We start from the raw sequence: 27494 nt of genomic DNA, 5'->3' as shown, positions 1-27494 counted from the left end.
CATAATAGAGTCCCAGGTGTCAGTGATTGGGTGGAGGGCCAGGTGGATGTTGGGTAAGGTGGCACATTCTTTTCTGATCTCCATATTGGATCCATGGATGACATGAGGAGGGGTGTCTGTCCTAGGCAGCAGGATGGAGACCACAATGCAGGTGTCAGGGAACTCCACACTGGCCTGCTCCGCCATCTTCCTCACTGCCTCAGCAGTGTCTTTATGGAGGCTGTGTAGGTCAACTGTTGCATTGAGGGCTCTTGAGAGTCTCCTTTTTCAAAAGCTTTATTGCCTGGCCTGTGGTGCTGCAGTGTTTCGATAACACTTTCTTACCAGGAAAAAGCTTGTTTGTGTTCAGGAATTAGAGTCAGCCAGCAGGACGACTTGGGGGGCTTGCTCTTCAGGCAGAGTGGGGGGAAGCTGAGATGGGTAGAGCTGGCTGTTGGCAGCTGGCTGTGTGGATGTATCAGCAGGTGCCATGTTGTTGTTGGGCTGAGTGCAGAGAAGAGAGGGTGGGACAGAGACAAGGCAGGGGTTTGAAACACTGGCAGGGAGAGTCTGTGTCTCAGTACTTGTCATTGTGGGGACTGATGAGAGTTGGTCTGTCAGGTGTTGGACTTGCCTGGTGAAGCTCCTTTCTCTATTCTCAGCATCCTCCTTCACTTTGGCTAACTGAGCACAAAGCACATTGTTCTCTTGTTTGAGTGCCTCTAGACTTCCTCTGAGGTCAGACGCCAAGGCCTGGTTGTCTCTCTTTAGCTGCTGGAGCTCCTCTTTAAGCTGCTGTAGTCTGGTTCTGCTTGAGGTTTCTGCCTCTTAAAAGGAAGTTTTTCCATGCCACTCTCGCCAAAGTGCTTGCTCTTGGTGGGAATTGCTGGGTTTCTATAAATCTCTGAGTACGGTCTAGACCTGCTTTATAAGAAAAGTGCTATGAAATAACTTCTGCTATGAATTGGCGTTATATAAATAAAATTGAATTGAATTAAACTAATTGTTTCAGCTCTACAGCATGCTCTCTAATAAAACAGGAATCCATACAAAATAAGGACTGATGTTCGGACTGAGTCCTGGCAATGGGATGAGTTAACCCCACTTAATTCTAATACAGTTTTAGTTTTTTAGAAGTTATGAGAAACAAGTGACACATCTGGAAACAAGACAGGAAAGGCAGATGCATTCACTAGCCTTAAGAAAACAATGCTTGAGTCAGGAAAATTGTTGAAACCCAATCAGTTGTATATGAAGTTAGAAAAATATTGCAGTGCAGTGGAAGAGGAAACCCAACTTCTCATTTTGGGTACAAATTTGCAATTGACAGCCATTGCTAAGTGAAAAATAAAAACATAAATAAATTTGAATTTCTATACTAAGCTGTTTCATTTTAAATGTTGGAATGTACAAATTAATCAGAATTTTGAATTAGTGTCATCAGATAAATTCTGTCTGAGAAAGCTAAAAAAGTAAAAACTGTAGAACCTCCATTATTTCCTACCTGTGTTTGAGTCGAGGGCTGCGAGTAGGGGGGTACAGTGAAGTGTGGGTGCCCTGGAAGCTCCCCTGAGCTCTGAGCCCTGGTTTGGGAATTGGCTGACCTTTGACCTCTTCCTCCATCTTCCTCCACTGCTGGCGGGCCAACAGAAAGTCCACATGCTCAGTTGAGACATTTTCACTGTGCGTCTCCTGGTGGACACGGAAATCTACAGGAACCTGACAAGAAGGATGAGGTTAAGGATGAGATTACTAAACATCTAAGTCTCAAAACAGACATTTGAAGGAACCCACCACAGAAAAGCATTTTAATACACATACATTATTACTATAAAAGCTAGGGTAGGTAATGTATTTCAGAAGCATTATATTTGTTGCAATTGTCATTACATCCCGACAGATCTCACTAAATGAAAGGCTCTGAAATTTTTTTGAAAGAAATCTGTCATTCTTCCTTGCAGATCCTTTCCAGTTCCGTCAGGTTGGATGGTGAACGTTGGTGGACAGCCATTTTCAGGTCTCTCCAGAGATGCTCAATTGGGTTTAGGTCAGGGCTCTGGCTGGGCCAGTCAAGAATGGTCAGAGTTGTTCCGAAGCCACTCCTTTGATATTTTAGCTGTGTGCTTAGGGTCATTGTCTTGTTGGAAGGTGAACCGTCGGCCCAATCTGAGGTCCTCAGCACTCTGGAAGAGGTTTTCTTCCAGGATATCTCTGTACTTGGCCGCATTCATCTTTCCTTCAATTGCAACCAGTCGTCCTGTCCCTGCAGCTGAAAAACACCCCCGTAGCATGATGCTGCCACCACCATGTTTCACTGTTGGGATTTTATTGGGCAGGTGATGAGCAGTGCATGGTTTTCTCCACACATACCGCATAGAATTAACGCCAAAAAGTTCAATCTTGGTCTCATCAGACCAGAGGATCTTATTTCTCATAGTCTGGGAATCCTCCGTGTGTTTTTTTGGCAAACTCTATGCGGGCTTTCATATGTCTTGCACTGAGGAGAGGCTTCTGTCGGGCCACTCTGCCATAAAGCCCCGACTGGTGGAGGGCTGCAGTGATAGTTGACTTTCTGGAACTTTCTCCCATCTCCCTACTGCATCTCTGGAGCTCAGCCACAGTGATCTTTTCCCACGATTGCTCAGTTTGGCTGGACGGCCAGGTCTAGGAAGAGTTCTGGTCGTCCCAAACTTCTTCCATTTAAGGATTATGGAGGCCACTGTGCTCTGAGTGCTGCAGAAATTCTTTTGTAACCCAGGCCAGATCCATGCCTTGCAACAACTCTGTCTCTGAGCTCCTTGGACAGTTCCTTGGACCTGGATTCTCATTTGCTCTGACGTGCACTGTGAGCTGTAAGGTCTTATATAGACAGGTGTGTGCCTTTCCTAATCAAGTCCAATCAGTTTAATTAAACACAGCTGGACTCCAATGAAGGAGTAGAACCATCTCAAGGAGGATCAGAAGAAATGGACAGCATGTGAGTTAAATATGAGTGTCACAGCAAAGGGTCTGAATACTTATGACCATGTGATATTTCAGTTTCTTTTTTAATACATTTGCATAAATTTCTACATTTCTGTTTTTTTTCTGTCAAGATGGGGGGCTGAGTGTATATTAATGAGAAATAAAATGAACTTTTTTGATTTTAGCAAATGGCTGCAATGAAACACAGAGTGATAAATTTAAAAGAGGTCTGAATACTTTCCGTACCCACTGTACAAGCAACTTGATCCATCCACTCACCTCATCTCTAATACGGACATTGTCTCACTATCCTCATTGGACAATGAATTATTCGGAGGAAATCAGGATGACCACGTTAAAAGTTTCCATCAACCCTCACCAGCAGACCCAGCAAGAGAAGCCGAAAACTTCCCCCGCCACCTCGGTGCCTGAGACCCTGCTTTCCGTAATCCAAAAGCCGTCTACAAAGCAATCACATTAGCCAGCCTAAGCAGGGGAACCCAGCACTGGGATGCCAGTGCCTCCCTCTAGGCACCAGGATGCCAGAACTATCTGGGAAGTCGTCATTGGAATCACCACCATCTGTCACAGGCGAACTTCAACTAATCAGATCAGCAAACCATAACATAGACAAACTCTTACCAAAGTCAGCCAGGAGAAGAGCGAAAACATCTTTTCCATCAAGGAAAGCTTCAGTGCCATTGCTCTTCTTTCAAAGAAGAAATACTCTCCACCTCTAACAACTGATGCTAGCAGCATATACGCTAACCTCTTTAGCATTGTTGTTTTCAAAAGTCCCTTCTAACACACATCGTCATGCACACCTAGCATTAAGGCATGCCCGTAGGTCATGCTGTAGCTGCCAGTACTTTCTCATAGGACGCTGATTGGTGCGAATGAACCGTGTTGCGAACACAAGTGCATAGGTCGAAGCCCGGCAAGATGGATTCTCGTGATTTCATGATCTCGTAAGTCCAACTGCCTGGCAAGATTAAGCAACCACGGCAGCTTGCTCTAACCACAGCAGCTGGAATCAGTAGGGGCTTTTGGCACTGGGATGCCAGTATCTTCCATCTCACAGCTACACCAGTCCCAGCAGCTCATGTCAGCTAGAGCCTCCTGCCGCCTACATCCAGCAACCACAGCAGCCAGCTTTAGTGAGGGAACCTGGCACCGGGATGCTAGCGCCCCCTGCCGCCTACTTCAGAGAGGTCCAGCTGAAGACCAGTAGACTCAGTTTTAGGAAGAGGGCAGGAAGGGCTAACTCACTTGCCCAAATAAGGTGGACGAGATCTGATGAGTCTGCAAAAAAGTAGGTAGGGACACCCCCAGAAGGAGGGACTTGTACACTATAAAAGATGATGTAGACGCCTGTCTTCAGTACCAGTGCCGGGCTCGGGTTTATCTCTTGTGAAAGGATAAACTTGCATCAAACTCTGACCATCTCCAGTGATTCTGTTGGGTGCTTTGTGACTCTAATTAATTGGTATGAGTGTTGGGAAGGGCTCCAGACTTAATCTCTGGCCTGACCCTCCACACTTTAATTGGCAAGCTGAGCCAGGAGAAAAGGACCTGAGGACTCTCCACTGGGTAGACCACCTGTATATTAGACTGTGGCCACAATAACTTAAAAGGTAAGCAGACCTTTTTTCTTTCTGCAAATTCAAAGATGTCTGAGTACAGGCGAGAGAAATCAGTCTCTTCTCTAAATAACCTAGTTCAAATTAAATGTTTTAAAATAAAAGAAGTTAGATAGGAAGTGCATGAATTGTAATCCCCCCCCCCCCAGCATGACCCTCCACAAGATGAAGAAGAAAAGCCCAGCAGTTGAGAGATGTGGCGACGAGGTGGCTGCAGCCGGGGGACTCCACTGGCATTTGCTGGACAAAGTAGTGATGGAGCAGTTAGCGGAGGGGCTCTCAACCGGGGCTGCGGAGTGGGTAAAATGCCACCACCCCACGGATCTGGCAGCCGCAGTCACTCTGGCATAGGATTACCTCACGGTACACCCCCGAGACCAGGCGCCCTATCCCCCCTAACTCTCTCTCTGTTCTCTCTCCATCTCAGAGGCCAGCTGCTACGGGCAATGCCCACGACCCGCAGGGTGCTCCTCGGACGCCGGGGTAGGAGTGCTAGAGGTGTGGACAGCCCGGACACTGCCACCGCAACTCCCCACTCATAGAGGTCAGACAGGTGATTCAGGTTGCCGGCACGCCTACATCCTCCCCGGGTCCAGGATGGACATACAATCCAGTAAGAATCCAAGGGGGTATACACCAGGCAATGGTGGATGCAGTCCATAATTCACCAGAACCTGGTTCATCCGGGGGCTTTGGTGGAGGCTTTGTGGGTTGATATTAAGTGTGCACAGGGCAGATGTTCACAGATACCCTGTGGTGCCGGTGGAAATTGTACATCAGGGGAAAAAATATAGTATTAAGGCCGTGGCTCCCGCCTGACGCACCCCCTGATTTTGGGTACAGATTGGCTCGGGTTTGATAGGTTAGTGAGGCACTGTGTGGGGGTGTGTTCACGACCGACAGGGACATGGGATATGTGTGCTGTGCTCAGCAGTGACGCGAGGTCGTCTGACACTGCAGATGGGGAGGGGAAACTGGCGGCGCCTCCACAAGAGATGCCGCAGGCTCCTGTGTTACCATCCACAGAAGATTTTCCACTGGAGCAGTCTCATGACGACACTCTATGCTTTGCCTTCAACCGGTCATTTGATGCACCCTGACACAGCACAGTCATATCCACACTTTGCTTTGATTAAGGACAGGCTATACAGAGTGAGTCATGACAGTCAGACAGGGGAAGAGATTACACAGTTGCTGATACCAAAAAGCGGCTCATTATAACCCAATGGCTGGGCATATGGGGTTTAATAAAACACTAGACCGGATAATGCCCCGATTCTTGGCCTGGGATTCGGGGAGACGTTCACCGCTGGTGCGCGTCTTGCCCCGAATGCCAGATGGTTAACCAGCCAGCCCTCCCGAGAGCGCCTGTGTGCCCATTGCCACTAATGGAGGTCACATTTGAGTGTATTGGTAGTGCACCGGAGTGCATGTGGATATTGCTTTGTGTTAGTTCTGGTAGATTACGCATCGCGATATCCTGAGGCAGTGCCTCTGCACACCATCTCTGCAAAGACACAGGCATTATTTCAGGTCATCTCCTGAGTCGGGATCCTGAAAGAGATCCTGACTGACCAAGGCACCTCGTTTATGTCACGCACACTGAGAGAACTTTAAACGGATTATTGGGCATCAAGTCAATTCAGAACAGCGTGTACCACCCTCAGACCGACAGTCTCATCGAGCCTCTGAACAAAACCTTGAAGTCCATGATCCGTAAATTTGTGCACAAGGACGAGCGCAATTGGGATAGGTGGTTAGATCCTCTGTTGTTTGCAGTGCGGGAGGTACGCCAGACCTCCACGGGATTTTATCCCTTTGAGCTGCTGTTTGGCAGAAAACCACGGGGGGGGGGGTTCTGGACCTGGTTAGAGAAAACTGGGAGGAGGGTCAGAGCCCAAGCAAGAACGAGGTTCAATACGTTCTGGACCTGAGATCAAAACTCACACCAGGAGATAAAGTGCTTGTATTGCTCCTTTCTTCCAGCTCCAAATTACTCACCAGGTGGCAAGGACCCTTTGTGATCACACGGCGAGTGGGTGATGTGGACTATGAAGTTGTGCGGTCAGACAAGGGAGGGGCAATGCAAATTTACCACCTCAACCTCCTCAAAGCATGGAGAGAGGCAGAGTCAGAGCGTTACGTTGAAGGTAAGAAAAATGTTGTTCCGTCTTAACCAGTGCCGTAGAGCAGACGACCCAGAAAGAACAGTTGAAGCGTACAGACGAAGGGAACCTCCTGAAACGGAAATGGATGGCAACGCCTCCCTGCAGGAAACAGGACGGCCTCAGAGTCCACAGGAAGAGAAGAGATCTTAGAGACTGGTAGCCAGATGGACTAGCAGCAGCACGAGTAGTGGATCATTAGCAACAAAACAGGAAAGTGAATCAAACTCAGATGATGAAACCACAAGCCAAGTTGCAAGTCCAGCAGAATATCAGGCGGCTAGGGAAGCCAAGTCAGGGGCAGGGCCTTCAGGGGTATCAGGGCAGGAACCCTAGAAAGAGGAGTTTATGGAAAATAGGATTAGTAATTGTAATCTTCTCAGTCTGGATCCTGCCAGATTTGAGAAAGTTAATGCAAAACAGGAGCAATGGAGTATCTGTACCCCAGCAGAACAGGAGCAGTTGAGTGATTGTACCCTGGCAGCAGGAGTTGTGGCAGCACAACAGGGTAAACTGCCGCTAAACCAGTTAGTCAAACTCACTTATGTCAGATCAAACAAGTATAACCAAACCTTGACCCTAGGTCCAGCAGCAATAAAATTGGACAATCTCCCTGCAGATGAACAATGCAATGTTACAGGGGTGATGAGTGTGACGATAAATTGTTCAACGATCTACTGTAGTGATGTTGAATCTGAAAACTCTAGGAAGCCACTAAATTGGTAAAGCCACATCAGAGACAGTGCACACACAGAAGTCCAATAGAAGGAAGTCAAACGATTGACAATTGTATTATAGTGTTATATATTTTAGTGTATTATAATAGTGTATTATATTTTGATTTGCTTAGAACTTCTATTCCTGTGTGCACTGACGTGATAGTGAGCAGCTGTAACAAAAGAGTTTCCCCTCGGGGATCAATAAAGTATTTCTGATTCTGATTCTGATCTGATTCTGACACACTAAGAACAACAAGTCAGGAAAACACTCTTCTATCAGTAGATGCACTATTCAGCCCAACAAGTGAGCTCACAATCTTATGTAGCATGTTATAATGTTAAAAGAATTCCTCAGGTGATGCCCACTCCAGGTTTTGAGGCAGACACGTGTGGTACTGACGGAGTTTGTTTTGCTTATTTTGTAGTAGAAATAGCTGGAGGTTATCAGGGATGGAGTGATGACAGGCAGGTGTGCCCTAAAGTTCTGACAGATGAATCAGAGTCAGGGGCCCCTCCGCTAGTTAACTTGGCTGAAGGAGTGATATTTCCTTATTGTATAGCACGTGGACGTACAGTAGATTATTTGGCGTATTGTCCACAGGAATACCATCAGATCCCAGAGTGCAGTGTAGAGAGGAACAAGCTCATGTGATAAAAACAAGACAGACCTCCACAACAAGATGTTGTAACACTAACTAAACAGGCAGAGTTTCACTGTCAACAAGAACTGTATGATGGTCAGCGCCTTTTCATTATGCATGATAGAGTATCTCCAATACAACGCAGAATCCCAACTCTTGCAGGGGGAACGCAACCTCTAGCAGATGTGTTTTGGTTGGGTGACGACAGTAATGTTAACAGGACCAATAACAGTGCTTAGCTTGTCATCCCAAAATGAGACCTCATCTGGACAAGAGAATAGACCCACCTCACAGAATAAAAGCAAAAACAGAGCTAAAAGGTATCTAGGAAAAAAATGGGCAGCTGATGAGAAAGTCTACATTGCTTGGAACCAGGAACCACGCTGTGTTCCATCTGACCAAAGGGCTATAGGGGAAGATTGGATTATCTCCGGGAAAGTAGTGGGATTGGTACCAATTTGGGGAGCCATTATTGCCACCACCCACTACCATACATTTGCAAGCAGTTCACTGCAGGAAGTGGCGAACAAAACTTTATACATTGCCAGTTGGAATAAATATAGAATACAGCACTGTATCACTTAAGTATGCCTATGATTTAGAGCAGTTAGCATATGGATACTGCATGCCATTGTTCACTACGACAGAGATAGAAGTCATCACAATAAAAGCAGGACAAGATATATTGTTTGGCACCCATGACACACTAGGAAAGTGTGGCAGGCAAGATATAGAACGGTTTTCTGATAGGTATAAATACAGTTACAGCCTGTATACTGACAGACTTCTGATTCTTACAGGTAGCTGTCCAAGTTCATGGTATATAGATTGATTATGCTACAGATTGCCTGATGAAGATAAATAAAAAATCTCACTAGATAATCATGGCGGAAGGCTATGGCCCAAATTAGACAACCAGTCAACTTGATTATGGCCCCCCACAAATACAACTCCAGGGAGGTCAAGGCCCCTACACCAGGCTCCAAATGCAACCTCAGAATAGGCTTCAAGTACCTCCCTTTGACCCAGCTGTAATGGGACCAGGCATAGGGTTCTCTCCACAAGGATCCCACAGGGCAATGTCAGCCACGAACCAGTGGCAACAGATAAGCTGTATTCAAGGCCCCTCAGGCATAGGACCGGTGCCAGGACCAATGGCAGGACCAGTGATGAGGCCCCCTGTCCCTGGACCACCAGACGCAGGATAGATGACTATGCTAGACAGTACGGGACACATTGGACACTATGCATGTTCTAGGAGAAGTCTATCTAATGATGTATTTGTCCCTTAGCTTGCTCAATTCAGACTAGCAACAAACAGCCCACCGCATACAGTGGTGTGAAAAAGTGTTTGCCCCCTTCCTTATTTCTTATTTTTTGCATGTTTGGCACACTTAAATGTTTCAGATCATCAAACAAATTTAAATATTAGTCAAAGATAACACAAATAAACACAAAATGCAGTTTTTAAATGAAGGTTGTTATTATTAAGGGAAAACAAAATCCAAACCTACATGGCCCTGTGTGAAAAAGTGATTGTCCCCTAAACCTAATAACTGGTTGGGCCATCCTTAGCAGCAACAACAGCAATCAAGCGTTTGCGATAACTTGCAATGAGTCTTTTACAGCGCTGTGGAGGAACTTTGGCCCACTCATCTTTGCAGAATTGTTATAATTCAGCCACATTGGAGGGTTTTCGAGCATGAACTACCTTTTTAAGGTCATGCCACAGCATCTCAATAGGATTCAGGTCAGGACTTTGACTAGGCCACTCCAAAGTCTCCATTTTGTTCTTCTTCAGCCATTCAGAGGTGGACTTGCTGGTGTGTTTTGGATCATTGTCCTGCTGCAGAACGCAAGTTCGCTTCAGCTTGAGGTCACGAACAGACATTCTCCTTCAGGAGTTTTTGGTAGACAGCAGAATTCATGGTTCCATTTATCACAGCACGTCTTCCAGGTCCTGAAGCAGCAAAACAGCCCCAGACCATCACACTATCACCCCATATTTTACTGTTGGTATGATGTTCTTTTTCTGAAATGCAGTGTTACTTTTCCGCCAGATGTAATGGGACACACACCTTCCAAAAAGTTCAACTTTTGTCTCATCAGTCCACAGAGTATTTTCCCAAAAGTCTTGGGGATCATCAAGATGTTTTCTGGGAAAAATGAGACGAGCCTTAATGTTCTTTTTGCTCAGCAGTGATTTTCGTCTGGGAACTCTGCCATGCAGGCCATTTTTGCCCAATCTCTTTCTTATGGTGGAGTCATGAACACTGACCTTAACTGAGGCAAGTGAGGCCTGCAGTTCTTTGGATGTTGTTGTGGGGTCTTTTGTGACCTCTTGGATGAGTCGTTACTGCGCTCTTGGGGTAATTTTGGTCGGCCGGCCACTCGTGGGAAGGTTCACCACTGTTTCATGTTTTCGCCATTTGTGGATAATGGCTCTCACCGTGGTTCGCTGGAGTCCCAAAGCTGTAGAAATAGCTTTATAATCTTTTCCAGTCTGATAGATCTCAATTACTTTCTCTCTCATTTGTTCCTGAATTTCTTTGGATCTCGGCATGATGTCTAGCTTTTATAGATCTTTTGGTCTACTTCACTTTGTCAGGCAGGTCCTATTTAAATACAGGTGTGGCAGTAATCAGGCCTGGGTGTGGCTAGAGAAATTGAACTCAGGTGTGATAAACCACAGTTAAGTTATGTTTTAACAGGTGGGGCAATCACTTTTTCACACAGGGCCATGTAGGTTTGGATTTTGTTTTCCCTTAATATTAACAACCTTCATTTAAAAACTGCATTTTGAGTTTACTTGTGTTATCTTTGACTAATATTTTAATTTGTTTGATGATCTGAAACATTTAAATGTGACAAACATGCAAAAAAATAAGAAATCAGGAAGGGGGCAAACACTTTTTCACAACACTGTACCTAATGAGTAAACTCACGATATGTGTTGTATTATTATGATGTTTAATGTTTAGTTTGGTTTTATGTTTATGGCTTTAAAAACGTATAGTATATTTTGGGTCTAATATAGCATTATATGCGGTTTCTATTTACAGCATAATTTAGGCGTATGGTGTCTAATTAGGGTACACCTGTGTTTGTTTACTGTCTAAAAAAGAACATATTTCTAGTTTCGGTCTAATTTGAAACAAAGTACGGCTTGTTACGTCTTATTAGTGTACCGTAAAATAGAGTGCAACTGAATATTGTGTTTTGATAGTAGTTAGGAATGTTGTGTAACTGATGGAATGATATTGTGATATGATTATTGCTTAAACCATATGCCTTTTTGTAATGTTTTATGCAAAACATTATTACATAGGCTACTATTTGATTTTAGAATCATGATTGATTGACTATAGTGATGAGGAAGTATGTGACTATTGCGCGTAAAATGTGAAATTAAATAAATCCATAAAGGTAAAGGAAACTACAAGAACTACTACTACTCCTAAGAAAAGGAGAAGCGCATAGCAAGTTGGCGCAAAAGTCGACTTCTCCGCTTCCAATTCACGCCTATACCAAACGGTGGATAGAAACATTAGATCTCCTTCTCTCCGCCCCTCTTTGTTTTTCTCTCTCCATCCCTAAGGATCTCCTAACTGCAGCTCCTCTTAGTTTTTATCTTTTCTCCGGAGATTTCTTTCTTGCATGTATTTTAACCTTAGTGAAAGCAAGCCTAATTTCTTTTTGTTAAGCCATTTTGTATTTCAGTCAATCTCGCTTTGATAATAACTTTTTGTTGATCGGCCAACAAAATTCTTTTCAAGTTTATCTAAATGAGTATAGAAAGGTCTATCTGATGCCAGCTACCAGTCTACGGATCAAGATTCATCGTGCACAGCACCTACCTGCCGGCTGCCAAGAATAATTCTTACGGCAGCTCTTGTATCAAAGACTTTTGCATCCCACGACAATGGGCACCCAAGGACCACCAGAGAAACACCACTGTCTGACCTGACCTGCTCCGCTACCATCGTGTTCCTCGCTGAGAGGCCGTGAAGTAAACCGGAGCTGAATTTGCCAGCATCCCATTAAATAGGAATTCAGTAAAATTACAACCCTCTGCATGCACAGTGCATTCTCCCATCACATGTCAAGCCCACATTACTGCCAACACTACTGCATTGTTTGTCTTTTTACTAACTTTTTTTCCTCATCTTTATAGAACAATGTCACGTGCACCATCTGATGTGTGGAGACATTTCACTCTAGCCGATGTAAGTGGAAAATCTGTGTACATTTGCAAATACAGTGCCAAGTCTTATGTCAAGAATGCCTTATTAAGTCAACAATATGAATCAGAACAGCAACATCTCATGGTTCTGGAATTTTTTGACTTAATGGATGAACAGTCAGAGAAAAGCTGATAAATTTCTTGCTTGAGCAATGTATGCAACTGGCTCACCTCTGATTCTCACAGGTAATGTGTATTGGAAGAGATTTGTAAAGCCACGTTTCCACCAAGCAGTCCAGTTCAGTTCAGGTCATTACACATTAGAACAGTTATTTTCCATTAAATTTTTTCGTTACCCCTCTGCTGAGGTTCCAAGCGAGCTGAGCCGATACTAAAGTTAAAACACTGCAGACCACTGATTGGTCAGAGAGAATCGGAGCAACCAGTCGTCTCGTCTTCTGCGCTCTGATGTAGGATTTCTCAAACTCTCATGTTTTTTCAGCAGTCTTTTGTCTTGCTGCCTGCAGCCTTTTCTCAAACAAAGCTTGTCTCTTTGTTGTAATAAACAATCACATACTGAGACGAAAGAACACAAAACGTGTGTGCGTAGCGAGTGTGTGGTTGAGCGAGTGAGAGAGAGCAAGTGTACTTGGCAGAAAAGTGATGGTGAATGTGAGTGGAGCAGAGGAAAAGGTTAGCAGTAAGTTGTCAATCTGGCAGTAAATGTACAGTGAAGGTTACAGTCAGTAAATAAATGCTGCAGCTTCTCAAGACCATGAAAAGTCTTGTCTCTTGTTTGCTAACTGCTGGAAAAGTGAAAGGGGTTAGCCCCAAAGCCCCAGTAACAACCCAGCCTACATTAAGTAGCCTTAAGTAGCCTCCTGTCTGTGGGGGAAACACAAAACAGATCTAGGGTTTAGGTACATGTATGCATGGGTTATGTAGAACTTTCCAGCAGGTGTCACTATTTGTTTTGCGTATGTATATGTGAAGTTAGTCAGTGCGCAAGCGCCACCTAGGTTAAATTTTCATTCTGTTGTTGATCAGGACTGGTACGCTTGCCGATGAGTGTCTGTAAACTGGCATTGCTAGTAATTCAGATTAAAAATTAATGTCTCATGATTGTGCAATTTCATTAGTTAATTCTGATGTTTGTTTTGTGTTTTCATTGCAGGTTTACAACCTAGCAACTTAATTGAGTAGTTAATTGACGAGCTAAATGTTACACATAACTAGCTTGTGGATGCTTATTGTGTATGTGTGCACAATAAAACTCAAAAAGTGGCTCGAGTTGTGTCCGCCGTGCTTGTCCTGAAACCCTTCCAGTGGGGAGTTTATTGAGCTATAGCAGGTAGCTTAGTAAATAACTGGACAGTTGTAAATCGTTGTCGGAGCCGTGCTGGTGAATGCACGGACACCGAGCGGAGGAGAGGCCACCGCTGATGACCGACGTCGAGATCGGAGACCCGTATTCTGAGAAGTAACCGGCCGTTAACAACACCACTGCAACGGAGGAGCTGAAGCTAAGAGCTAACGGGGCCATTAAAGTGCTGAATAACTTCTACAACCATGAGTAAGACTGTGTGGATAATAATAGCTGCGGGGCTAACAACACAGCTACCACACGTAACAGCTGAGTCGAATCTTTTGAACCGAATCTTTCTGAACGAATCTTTTGAACGATTCTTTTTGCTAAAGTGATTTTAGTGATTCTTATCACCGGGAAGAGGAAAAAGAGACAGAAATGGCAGATGACAAACCAGATCTAGAGAGTTTAAAGCAGAAACGCTCAAATGCACAACGAGTCTTGTGAACCAGACCCTACAGGTGACGACAGTGAGTCGCGGGACGCTGTGGCGAGGAGAGATGCCAGTGAGCAAAAATTCCTTGAAACAGAGAGCAAGATCATGGAAATGCTATTGTCTAAGTATGCAAAGCCGGACATAGATGCTCTTGTAACACAGTTCATGTCTGCTTTTGATCGAGCTGAAGCGCTCGGCACAAGTAAGGTGTCATGGACGCAGCAAAGGGTCGAAAGTGGTAAACTGGATAGGAAACTCCATGAACTCAGGGAGGCTGTGTACACTTGGAGAGATTATCGGCCACATGGAAGAGACAAATGGATGATCTTTTTATCATTAAGAGAGGATAAAGAGCAACTGATGGATGGGTGGGCATACAGACGTGAGAATGAGGTTGTGAAGAGGAACAGTACAGAACTAAAAGGCGATGGCGACGGTGGCAGAGGTGATGAGACAGAGGATGAAGATGAGAGAGGCGATGGCGCGATCGGTGGGCATGCCATAACAGATATTGATAGCCATACAGCTGCAGACAGCATCACCTTTACCCAACCAATAACCCTTGCTATTGCTACTCCACCTGTTAACAGTCAGCTTGCTGTTGTCAATCCGCCCAGTGAGGGGCAAGGAACTGTATATGTTACGAGCTCTCCTTCATTCATGTCTACAGATAGAGCAAGCATCTCCACATGTGCTGCTCGAGGTTCTATAGTCACTAATCAAACTCAGAGCAGGAATGTCGTAGCTACCGCACACAATACCCTCCAACAAACGTTACAACCCATTTTGCAGTCAAGAAGGTCTGATAGTGGACTTGGTGTCAGTTTCGCCCTACCTCCAACTTTTGTCAGCATGCCACAACTGTTGGGAGATCGCACTACTCCGCCCGTTGATCTCAGCATGGGACAAAGTGGTAGCGTGCCATATAGTAGCCCTGGTTCGTACGCTGGTGGGGATATACAGTTTTCAGCAAGCAAAACCCACGGGGTCAAGGGAATGCAATAAACTTCACTTACTAGACAGTGTAAGTGAATCTGTGAAAGGTGAACTCAGGCTGTTGCGCTGCAGAGATGCAAACAATATCTTCAGGGAATTGGAGAACCGTTATGGTGACAAAGCACAAACGGCCGAGAGATCGTGTTGGAGCTTCAATCACAACCTGCTGTAAAGAACCATCAGCCATGAGAGACGTTAGAGTTGATTCTAGCAGTGGAAAGGGCAGTATTGGACCTCACAGACCTGGGGTGTGAAGACGCTGTACGGAATCAACTGGTGATTCGGTCTTTGGAGAGTAAACTCCCTGATGTTATGAAAAGAGAGTGGCTCATGTGTGTGAGAAACCCTGTGAACGACATCCATCCTGGGAACCGTTTCGACAGGCTCTTGATGTTCCTGGAAGACCGAAAATCGTTGCTTGTGAGGTTGGAGCAGTTGCTACCCAGCAAACCACGGCCTGCTAATGCTCCTGAGAGATCAAGCCACCGGGGGAAACCAGGTGATAGATGGGGAGAGAAGAGGTCGTTCACTAAGACTTCAACAAGTGAAATCAAAGGGGACTCCAAGCAGTTACCATGTGCTATGTGTGGTGATGGAGATCACAGTGGTAAACTGTTTCGTTGTAAATCTTTCAGTGGTTGCACTCCAAAGTTTCTCTGCCGTAAGGAAGAGTGTAAGAAAAGCGGCACTCCAGCAGACCACCACTATTTCCTTTGCCCTAAAGCATCAATAAAGAAGGATGCTACTAAGAGGGAAGACAAAGCAGAGGAAAAAAGGGAAACTCGAGGTCCGACAGAGGAGCAAGAGGCTGTGTTCGCCGAGTTGGGACTGACTCCCCACCAGTTGGAGGCTGTCCGCAGAGCCTGTACTAACAAGGCAACGTCGACTGTATGTTCTGGCAAGAGTCTGATAGAACAGAGTGGCTTGAAAGAACATCCAGTCCTCATGATGCTCGTACCTGTCACGGCAAAGAGAGGAGACACCCTTGGGGCTTTGGTCGACCTTGCTTCTGACACAAATTACATTACACACCAAGCTGCGGAAAGGCTCGGACTGACCGGTGAACCGATCTCCCTTGTCGTGTATGGTGTTGGCACCATAAAATAAAAGTGTGGACCTCCCGAGGAACCCTGAAACTCCACCAGATGATTTGCTATGGGATGGAAGACATCGCCAAAGTGGATCGAGTGGTGAAATCGGAGCGACTAGAGCAGTTTTTCCCTGAAGTGGAGTCGGTAGAACTGGCCCGCCCGAAGAAGATCGATCTATTAATCAGCACTCGTGAAGGCCGATTAGCACCGCAAAGACTACAGAGGGTGGGCGATCTGGTGTTGTGGGATGGTCCTCTGGGCAAGATCGTGAGTGGTGTGCATCCAGACCTCTTCGAAGAAGTGGAGGTGGCTGCATGGCGGTCGCAGACGCACTGCTCATTCAATGAGAACGGCGGCCGTCAAAGTTGAGGAACACTTCATGGGAAGGCCAGGAGGCCATTTGGAGAAAGAAAACAGAGTAGAAGTTCGAACAACAGCAGCATGCAATAAGGAGGTCCTTGAGTGGCTAAAGTGGGACAGCATCGGTGCTGCCTGTGACCCTATCTGTGGAGGATGTCGCTGTGGAAAGTGCTCGCCAGGAGGAAAGGAGAAGGCAGGTCTAACCTTCAGGGAGAGAGACGCTCACAGTGACCAGCCCCACTGGGATGCGAAGTACCCCTGGAAGGAAAACCCAGTCTCTCTTCCTAACAATCGAAAGGCTGTGGAAGCAACGTTCCTGAGGACTGAGAAGCGTCTCACGAGAGACCCTCTGTGGAAAGAGGCTTACATGAAGCAAGTCCACGAGATGGTAGAGAGGGGAGCTGCTGTTAAGCTCACCAAGGATGTTATGGACAGCTGGAAAGGTGCCGTGTGGTAGGTGAGTCACCTAACTGCCCCAAACCCCCATTCAGTGACTACACCAGTACAACTCGTCTGGAATAGCAGCCAGGAATTTAGAGGGATTAGCATGAATGGCATTCTGCTCAAAGGCCCAAAAGTCTTAAATCCCATTAGAGCGGTGCTCCTCAGGTTCCGGGAAGGAGAACATGCGGCCATCGGAGACATCACCAAGATGTATAATTCGGTCTGGCTGGAGGAACAAGAAGTCCATGTGCATCGTTTCCTATGGAGAGACTCACCGGAGGATGAGATTGAGGATTACGCTCAGTGAGGGTGAACATGGGGGACAAACCTGCGGGGTGTATTGCGCAAGTTGCCATGCGAGAGACCACAAAGTTACCCCAGTTCTCTGATATGAAGGAGGAAAGAAGGGTCATCGAGGAAGACTCCTATGTCGATGATCTTCTAGCGTCCCACAATGACCCAAACCATCTAAACAAGATTCAAGAGGGAGTGGAGAAGATACTGAGAGCAGGAGGCTTCTACCTTAAGCCTTGGATCCGGTCTGGTCAAAGTGGGAGGAGAGATGGGACAGAGTCCAAGCCAGTGACTCTGACGTTGCCCAACCAGTTAAGGGAGGAAGATAACAAAGCCCTGGGGGTTGGTTACCTCGTGCAAGAGGACAAACTCTTTGTGATGGTCTCTATCAACTTCTCCAGTAGGAAGAAGAAGATGAGGACTGAGATTGACCTCACTGAAGAAGTGGAAGTAAAAACACCAAACCCACTTACTCGTCAAGGAGTACATTCGTCTGAGTAGTGTCAAGTTCTACAGGAACCTCACGCCTTCTGGCTGGAAGGGTAAACCCTGTGGAATCACGTTTTCTGACGGGAGCTGTGAGTCCTATGGCGCAGTCCTGTACTTGCGATGGGAGACGTCAGATGGTGTGGTCACTCGGCTGGTAGAGTCAAAGGGCAAATTAAATCCTCTTAACCAGAAAGGCCACGCAGTCAAGGCTGAGGTATGTGGAGCTGTCTTTGACACACGTCTGAAGGGATACGTATTGAAGCATGGACGAGTGGACGTAGAGAAATGGTATCATTTCATTGACAGTCTTGGAGCCATCCAGAGAGAGAGCTACGGATTCCAGACATTCTTCGCGAACCGAATCAGGGAGATTCAGAAGGCTGGAGCTGTAACTGACTGGTGGTGGATACCGGGCGAGGTCAACGTCGCTGATCTAGTTACGAGAGGGTGCTGTCCTGAACTGTTGGGTGAGAACTCTGTGTGGCAGGAAGGTCCTGAGTTTCTGTCGAGTCCAGTCGAGGATTGGCCCGTGAAGTCTGCATCAGAAGTGGCAGCTGATGCTAGAGAGGTAGTGAGTAGACTCCAGAAAAAGGCTTTTTCAGCAGTCCTTACCAGAGTTCAAGCCAAGAAATCGTTAAATCCTGGTAGTCCTGATGGCAAAGATCCAATAGTCACAGATGGTGTTAGTGGGGCTTCAGCATCCTCAGAAAATGGGATGAAATGGACCTTAACTGAGTCTAAGGAGATGGAGACTCTGTGGGGAGCCGCACAGATCAAGTGGATCCAACAAGGTGCAGTTCTCTTACTAGACTTTGTGGGGTAGTTGGTTATGTCCGCAGAGCTGTAAAGAAGTGTTTGGCCCGTGTATGCAGGGCCTCCAAGCCAGCAAAGTGGGAGGCAGTATTGACAGTAAAGGAACGCAAAGCTGCATTCCTAGACCTGTGCTTAGCCGCCCAGAATGGCATTACGTTTCCTGTGACAACGCTAAATAGACTCGTTGTCAACAGGGATGAGGCCTCAGGGCTCCTAAGATGTTATGGCAGAGTCCAGGCTTTGACCCAGGGAGAGATTGGTGTACCCCTGGTTCCCTACAAGGCGTGGATCAGCACTCTTCTCACACGAGAGGCCCATGAAACTAACCACAAAGGGGTTGCTGGCACACACCTCCGTGTGAGATCTAAAGCATGGGTGGTGATGGGTTCAAGGCTTGCCAGACATGTCATTGATTCTTGTATGCATTGTCGGAAGATCAAAGCAAGAACGTGCAAACAGGTGATGAGTGATCTTCCCCTTGAACGAACTAATCCAGCCGCCGAGTTTACGACGTTAGACCTTTTCGGTCCCTATGTTGTTAAAGACACTGTAAGGCGAAGAACAGAGATGAAAATCTGGGGCGTGGTGTTCAGCTGTATGGCTTCAAGAGCATTACATGCTGATATTGTGGAAGACCTCTCGACGGAAGGATTCCTGAAAGCATACCAGCGCTTCACAGCTCTCAGGGGTCACCCAAGGAAGCTCTGGTCAGACCAAGGGACCAACTTTGTGGGCGCCAGACCAGTATTACAGGAGCTGTATAAGTTCCTAAGTAACATCGACAAGGATCAGGTCCAGTGGACAGCGGTAGTTAGGGGGACCGACTGGACGTGGGTGTTTCACCCGGCAGACTCTCCCCATCGGAATGGAGCAGCTGAAGCAGCAGTTTGTGTACTCAAGAGAGCTTTAAGTAGTGTTGGCAAGGAGTGTAATCTAAGCGCGCTGGAGTTCCAGACCCTTCTGTACCTGGCTGCTAATCTGTCAAATGAGAGGCCTATCGGTGCCAGAGCTCAGGTACAAGATGAGACCGTGGAAGTAATCACTCCCACTTCTGCTCGGTCGCGCAGGACCCAATGGGGACTCCCGAGGGTTTGAGTATCCAACTTACCCCGTTGTGCGCCTGAGAACAATCCAGATTGAGGTTGATAAGTTCTGGAAGAGGTGGAGCCAGCTGGCAGGTCCAAACCTCTTCATCCGCCAGAAGTGGCATGCGCCTGCTAGAAATGTTGCAGCGGGTGATCTGGTATGGTTAACTGATCAGAACGCACTGAGGGGCCAGTTCAGGTTGGGTCGGGTCGTGGAGGTGTGTCCTAATGCGAGGGGTGTAGTACGCGATGTGAGAGTGACAACATGTCGAAGTTGTCCAGTTTCCGACGGATGGTCCAAGAGAAACCGAAGTGAGGAGAACTATCCCTCCACCACCAGGGGTGTTAGGAGGTTGGTGGTTCTGCTTCCAGTGGAGGAGCAGTAAAGGATCCCCACCATGGTGTGTTTCAGTAAAGGACCCCCACCATGGTGTGTTTCGGTGAAGGATCAAAACTTTCCCCACTACCATCCTCCCAGAGGCTGGTAGTGTGTTTCGGTAAAGGAGGTTGTATTATCATCAAGGACAATGTGTGTTGTTTTGGATATTAAAACTACCTTGGAGATATAGTTATTCATGTTGTAACATAATACGTTCATATCTAAGTATGCAATGTTATTTGCATGGTCATGGAGAGAATTTCATATCTAGAAGTGAATTGTTTGGTTATGGTGGCCTACTTGGATTCTAGAATCAGTAGACCAAGTGGGAGGTGTAGAACTTTCCAGCAGGTGTCACTATTTGTTTTGCGTATGTATATGTGAAGTTAGTCAGTGCGCAAGCGCCACCTAGGTTAAATTTTACACTTAACTAGCTTGTGGATGCTTATTGTGTATGTGTGCACAATAAAACTCAAAAAGTGGCTCGAGTTGTGTCCGCCATGCTTGTCCTGAAACCCTTCCAGTGGGGAGTTTATTGAGGTTCGGGTTTCAAGGGTACCAAAAGTGTTTGGTGGAAATTAGGTAAATGTTCTTTGGCCAGCATACACCTCCTCGCACTAGACATGTTTTATCTACTCATTTGGTGCATGAAGAGTTCAACAGAGTTCAAGCGAAGGCCCAGCAAACCACAGAGAAAGCAGATTGAATTGCAGTCAATTCCGATAGGTGGTCGAATGTACATGGGCAAGGAATAATTAACTATATCATCATCACTCCTCAACCAGTATTCTATAAGAGTACAAACACAAAGGACAACAGACATACAGGAGATGATGCTACTCTGTCTGATGTTTGGAGTCTGCTAGCTAGAGAGAGAAACTGCCCTGCTAGCTTCACTGCTGCTCAAAGCAGAGAACAATGCTGTTGTGGAATCCATCAAAATGCGTGAAGACCTTTGCCTGAAGCCTATACATACTGCAGCGTACATGCTGGACCCCAAGTACACTGGCAAGAGCATCCTTTCTGGTGAAGAGATCAATAAGGCCTATGCTGTCATCACTGCTGTGGCTCACCACCTTGGCCTTGATGAAGGCAAGGTTTTTGGCAGTCTGGCAAAGTACTCTACCAAGCAAGGGCTTTTTTGGAAGGATATGGAATATGGCAGTCGTGCCAACATATCTCATCATCAAACTTGAGGCTTGAGCCTGACATAGAGTGATCCTCAACAAGCTTGGATAGTGAAGAGGCATCAAAGTCTGACATCGAGGAATTCCATGGAGAGGATATGGAGGCCTGAGAGGAAAATTATTTGTTGGAGAGAAGTCTTTTTTGTTTTTGTTGTTGTTCATTGAAAGTTCAATGAGTCAACCCATTTAATTAAAGTTGGGAGGAGATAAGTTGAGGTTTGAGCTCTATGTTACATAAAAAAAGGGGGAAAGTCTTACCTTCCTGTCGGGTTCTGTGGAGCTGGCTGTGGAGCTGACAGAAGGAGACCGCAGGAAAAGATCTCTCCTTGACCTCATCTGCTCTACATCATCATCCCTGCTTCCCCTCCTCTCCTCTTGCTCCTCCTTTACTTCCTCCTCTATCTGCTCCTCTGTTCCAGTCTTCACTTCTGCCTGATCCTCTTCCTTCCCTCTCTCCTCATCTTTTCCTCCTCTCTCCTCTTCCTTGCTCTCTCCATCACAGATGCTATCATGAATCGCTCCACCTGCTTCTTCCTGATTGGTGACATCACAGGGCGCAAAGGCTGCCCATTGGTCTTCCCCTGCGTCGCTGTCAGAGTACACAATAGCCAGCTCAGCTTGGAGGCAGTCACTAAGGTGACCGTCACTAAGGTCATCTCTGTTGCAGAGGTCGTGAACCCAGGCATCCTGCAACATGGCCACTGCAGGCTGCTCTGAAGCATCTGAGGTGACAATTGGGGTCTCTGATGATGAGGAACACACTGTACTGTCAGATATGAAGAGGAGGTCTGACAGATAATCGTCTTTCATTTCTCCCACTGTCTTTCCTATCCATCCGTCCTCTTCTTTTGTGTATCCTCTTCCTCCACCTTCCCCCTCTGTTTCTCCACTCCCTTTGTCCTCACGCTCTATTTTTTCTCCCCCTTCATCTTCTCTCTCTATTTCTCTTCTCCCCCAATCTTCGCTCTCTGTTTCTCCTCTTCCTTCTTCTTCTACCACTATTTCTACTCTCCCTTCATCCTCTCCTTCTGTTTCTCCTCTTCTTCCATCTTCTCCCTCCTCTGTTCCTCGCTGTGTGTCTTGTCCTCTTTCACTTTCACCTCCTTCCTCCTTTCCCTTCAGCTCTCCTATCTCAAAAACAAGATAGTCACACTCATCTCCATCTCTTTTTCCATTTTCTTCCTCTGCAGTCTCTTCTTCCTCCTGCTCATCCCTGATTAGCTGTTGCACCTCATGGACCTCTTGGTAATGGAGTTCCTCTACTTCCTGGCTGCGCCATCTAACCAAGTTTTCTCTTTCCACGTCTGTTAGCGGTGGCGATGAGCTGATCTCCATGGTAACTCGAACTGTTGGCTGTATTGGAGTGGGAGAGTCGTTGACAGGGTTATTGTTGCAGGAGCTACCGTTGTCGTGGTTACCGTCTGGTAGCTCAGCTGTTGTCCTCCTTAGCCCGGCTGTGGCTCTCTGTGGGCACAAACACTAAATTATAACCTGATAACTTGATTACAGCCTGAATACAAATACATTTTAAACATCCATCCATCCATCCATTTTCTACCGCTTGGTCCCGTTAGGGGTCGCGGGTGACTGGAGCCTATCCCAGTGACTTTGGGCCTTAGGCAGGGTACACCCTGGACAGTGGCCAACTCGTCGCAGGGCTAACACAGACACAGACAAGGACAGACAACCATTCACTCTCACATTCATTCAATACGGGCAATTTAGAGTTATCAATTAACCTACACATGCATGTCATGCAACATCTTACGGCTATTTATACAATTTGTGTATGGAAGTCCGATCCTGCCAGGAAAAGATAAACCAAAAAAAACTATGAAATGTTAGAAATTGTCAAATAAAAAAAGTCATGGTGAGACAAATTTATGAGATACCAAGACACAATTTTGACTTTTCAAGTCAAAGTTATGAGGGAGGAAGTCAAAATTGAGAAATGCTAAGTCAAGTTTTTGAATTACTAAGTCAAAACTATGATATAAATAAATAAAATATATAAATAAGGTACTTATGAGGTACTAAGACAACATTTTTACATTAAAATGATTAAATTGGGACTTTTTAAGTCAAATTTACAAGATACTTTTAGAATTTTGACTTACTATCTCAACATTTTGATTTACTATCTCATAATTGTGACTTAAAAACTACTTCCACTTTGTATCTCAAAATTTTGACTTAGAACCTTACAGTTTGGACATAAGTCAAAATGTCTACATATTGACTCATATTTTTGAAAGATTTTGACCTAGAAAGTCAAACTTTTAAATACTACTGGATTCACCATGCATATTTATTTTTATCCTTGACTTTTGACTTTTTTATCCTTGACTTTTCATCTTTTTCTTCTTTTTCTGGCAGAAATGGGTTTCAGTAAATTATTTTATAAGAAAAACTAAATTTTTACCTCAATACAGAACTGGATGATTGTATTCTTAAATTACATCCATACACCCCTGACGCACATACAGTTCTATGCACATGTAGACACACTCAACCGAGTCACATACAGTACATACACTCATACACAGAGTGGAGTAGATTAAAGCAGTGTATAAGCCCTGTAAATGTTTGATGGGCTAAATTCATCGTTACCATGGTGGCAATGCGTTGGCTGTGAGTGGGTTAGCAGATTATTATGGTCTGTTGTTGAAAGCATGTGCTGGTGACAGACAGGAGGTGTTGATATGGTAACACTAAGTATAGATGCAGGCAAGCTGCTAAAATCATTTCTCTTTCAGTTAAGTCACATGTGGAGAAAGATCAAATTAATCACATCTTATGCAGCAACAATTATCAGTTACTTATACAAATATGTTGAAATCTTACATGTATTTCTTGAGCTGCATGATAGTTATATTGATGTGATGAGATAATAGATGTATAGAAGTTTAACAACTAAAATCTGAAAGGTCCAAAATCTTTATCCATGTTTGCTAACCTGAAAATATTTACAAACACTCACAAGCACAAGACGTAAAGAGACTGCAGAACGTACCCCAGCCTCAGAAGACTAAATTAGACCATATATATGTAGAAGAAAATGTAATAGTAATAGTTTTTAGTTTTATTTTATATCTTATCATAGATAGATAGATAGATAGATAGATATCTTTGAGTACCTGTACTCATAGGAAAGAACTTCTAGTGAGTAAATATTATTTTCTTAAATTTAGAACCTAGAAAAGTTTTCTTCAACAAAAGATTCTTCAACATATGAAAAGATTAGTAATGCTTCTGCATCAGTGACACACGTTCATACCTACAGTGGGTACGGAAAGTATTCAGACCCCTTTAAATTTTTCACTCTTTGTTTCATTGCAGCCATTTGCTAAAATCAAAAAAGTTCGTGTTATTTCTCATTAATGTAAATCAGCACCCCATCTTGACAGAAAAAACAGAAATGTAGAAATTGATGCAAATTTATTAAAAAAGAAAAACTGAAATATCACATGGTCATAAGTATTCAGATCCTTTGCTCAGTATTGAGTAGAAGCACCCTTTTGCGCTAGTACAGCCATGAGTCTTCTTGGGAATGATGCAACAAGTTTTTCACACCTGGATTTGGGGATCCTCTGCCATTCTTCCTTGCAGATCCTTTCCAGTTCTGTCAGGTTGGATGGTGAACGTTGGTGGACAGCCATTTTCAGGTCTCTCCAGAGATGCACAATTGGGTTTAGGTCAGGGCTCTGGCTGGGCCAGTCAAGAATGGTCAGAGTTGTTCCGAAGCCACTCCTTTGATATTTTAGCTGTGTGCTTAGGGTCATTGTCTTGTTGGAAGGTGAACCTTCGGCCCAATCTGAGGTCCTCAGCACTCTGGAAGAGGTTTTCTTCCAGGATATCTCTGTACTTGGCCGCATTCATCTTTCCTTCAATTGCAACCAGTCGTCCTGTCCCTGCAGCTGAAAAACACCCCCGTAGCATGATGCTGCCACCACCATGTTTCACAGTTGGGATTGTATTGGGCAGGTGATGAGCAGTGCATGGTTTTCTCCACACATACCGCATAGAATTAACGCCAAAAAGTTCAATCTTGGTCTCATCAGACCAGAGGATCTTATTTCTCATAGTCTGGGAGTCCTCCGTGTGTTTTTTTGGCAAACTCTATGCGGGCTTTCATATGTCTTGCACTGAGGAGAGGCTTCTGTCGGGCCACTCTGCCATAAAGCCCCGACTGGTGCAGTGATAGTTGACTTTCTGGAACTTTCTCCCATCTCCCTACTGCATCTCTGGAGCTCAGCCACAGTGACCTTTGGGTTCTTCTTTACCTCTCTCACCAAGGCTCTTCTCCCACGATTGCTCAGTTTGGCTGGACGGCCAGGTCTAGGAAGAGTTCTGGTTGTCCCAAACTTCTTCCATTTAAGGATTATGGAGGCCACTGTGCTCTTAGGGACCTTGAGTGCTGCAGAAATTCTTTTGTAACCTTGGCCAGGTCCATGCCTTGCCACAATTCTGTCTCTGAGCTCCTTGGACAGTTCCTTGGACCTCATGATTCTCATTTGCTCTGACATGCACTGTAAGCTGTAAGGTCTTATATAGACAGATGTTTGCCTTTCCTAATCAAGTCCAATCAGTTTAATTAAACACAGCTGGACTCCAATGAAGGAGTAGAACCATCTCAAGGAGGATCAGAAGAAATGGACAGCATGTGAGTTAAATATGAGTGTCACAGCAAAGGGTCTGAATACTTATGACCATGTGATATTTCAGTTTTTCTTTTTTTAATACATTTGCAAAGATTTCTACATTTCTGTTTTTTCTGTCAAGATGGGGTGCTGAGTGTACATTAATGAGAAATAAAATGAACTTTTTTGATTTTAGCAAATGGCTGCATTGAAACAAAGAGTGAAAAATTTAAAGGGGTCTGAATACTTTCCGTACCCAATGTATGAATGTGTGTCAACAGAAACACTGAATGACTGTCAAAGCACCTACAGTATAACATGTCAACAGCTTTCTCCATTCACCGTTGTTAGAGCTTCCAGGTGGAAACTGAGTGATATTTTATTTTTTATGCAGAGCCTGACTGGTTTCTGAATGTACAAACTAGGAACCAAAATGTGTCACAGGATTGTTTCATGTTGGTCAGTGCATAAGGGAGTATCACATTTGAATGGATTTTGAATTTCTTTATATTGCTTCTTCACTAAGCCAAAGTTAAATCTCGTAAGAAATAAAGTTGTAGTTATCCCTATTCTCATTCTTTTAGACAACATTTAGTTTCCCCATCAACACGTCATTTTAGTGTGGTATCCTACAATTGGTTCTCCAAACTATGGCCGAAAAGTTCACCTTGTTTTATAAATTTAATTTCCTTAGCTTTCCTTCCTTAATAAACTGTGATCTGGCAAGGCTCAATAGGCATTTTCTTGGAACAGGCGTTATTTTAAGCACATAGCACAGCCGATGATTAAATGCTCTCTTTGTCACTCAAACATCAGCATGAACTCTTTCTACAGCTGATTGGATGAAAGCACCACTCGCTGGGCTGCCATAAGCCTTTGCTTGAATTTTCGGGAAAAAATGACACCAGTTCTGGAAACTTTGTCAGGTTTGTTCTTAAATGACCCACCAAAATCTGTTTCATAATAAATTTAACACATGAAACATGCCATGCAGTAGCAGAATGATAATCTACAATGCCCCAAAAGTCCTCATATTAAAACAAAATAGGTTATTTGTTCTTTTGTTCCAAAAAGAACGTTTTCTGATCTGACATCCCCATCGCCAGGACAACATAGTTGGTCAGTGGTAGTGCTTTCCAAAATGAGATAATTAACATGATAATAATAATAATAATAATAATAATAATAATAATGATAATGATAACTTTATTTGTATAGCACTTTTCTAAAAACAATGTTAACAAAGTGTTTTACATACAGTAAACCCCAAAACAGCAGAAATACAGAATAAAATAAAGGTAATATATGAGGTAAACAGATGCAGCTAAAATCACAACAACAAACAGAGGTACTATTAAGAACAGATCAGTGGTGTATGAGTGCTTTCTGATCTCTCACACCAATGGTTAAGGTTTAATTAGGTTTGACTGACTTGTCTGACTTTGAATGTAAATAGTTTCACCTGTCAAACAAATCAAAGAAAAATATGTTCAAATATACTGCTGTAAACATGATTGGTGGGCAGACATTCTGAGCATAAAACATGAAACATTCACATTTCCAATAGAGCATGTATGAGGAAGATTTAATGACAATGAATAATTGTATGAATGATTTAATGAG

At 44.7% G+C, this 27494-nt stretch overlaps 1 protein-coding gene across 5 annotated transcripts in view; it reads right to left on the bottom strand.

Moving 5' to 3' along the window:
* LOC122886424 overlaps positions 1-27494 on the bottom strand; it is a 50238-nt gene that overhangs the window by 10994 nt on the left and 11750 nt on the right. For all 5 annotated transcript variants that reach the window (XM_044218615.1, XM_044218613.1, XM_044218612.1 and 2 more), the window contains exons 2-3: positions 21490-22695; positions 1484-1698 (exon numbers count right to left, since the gene is read on the bottom strand). In XM_044218615.1, coding sequence (XP_044074550.1) covers positions 1484-1698; positions 21490-22566 — 1292 coding nt within the window. In that variant the 5' untranslated portion in view covers positions 22567-22695. The remainder of the gene's footprint in view (positions 1-1483; positions 1699-21489; positions 22696-27494) is intronic.

The sequence above is a fragment of the Siniperca chuatsi genome, linkage group LG13 (genome assembly GCF_020085105.1).
Source record: "Siniperca chuatsi isolate FFG_IHB_CAS linkage group LG13, ASM2008510v1, whole genome shotgun sequence".
NCBI lineage: Eukaryota > Metazoa > Chordata > Actinopteri > Centrarchiformes > Sinipercidae > Siniperca > Siniperca chuatsi.
The sequence above is the reverse complement of the archived record's forward strand: the minus strand, read 5'-3'. Positions and strand labels throughout refer to the sequence as shown.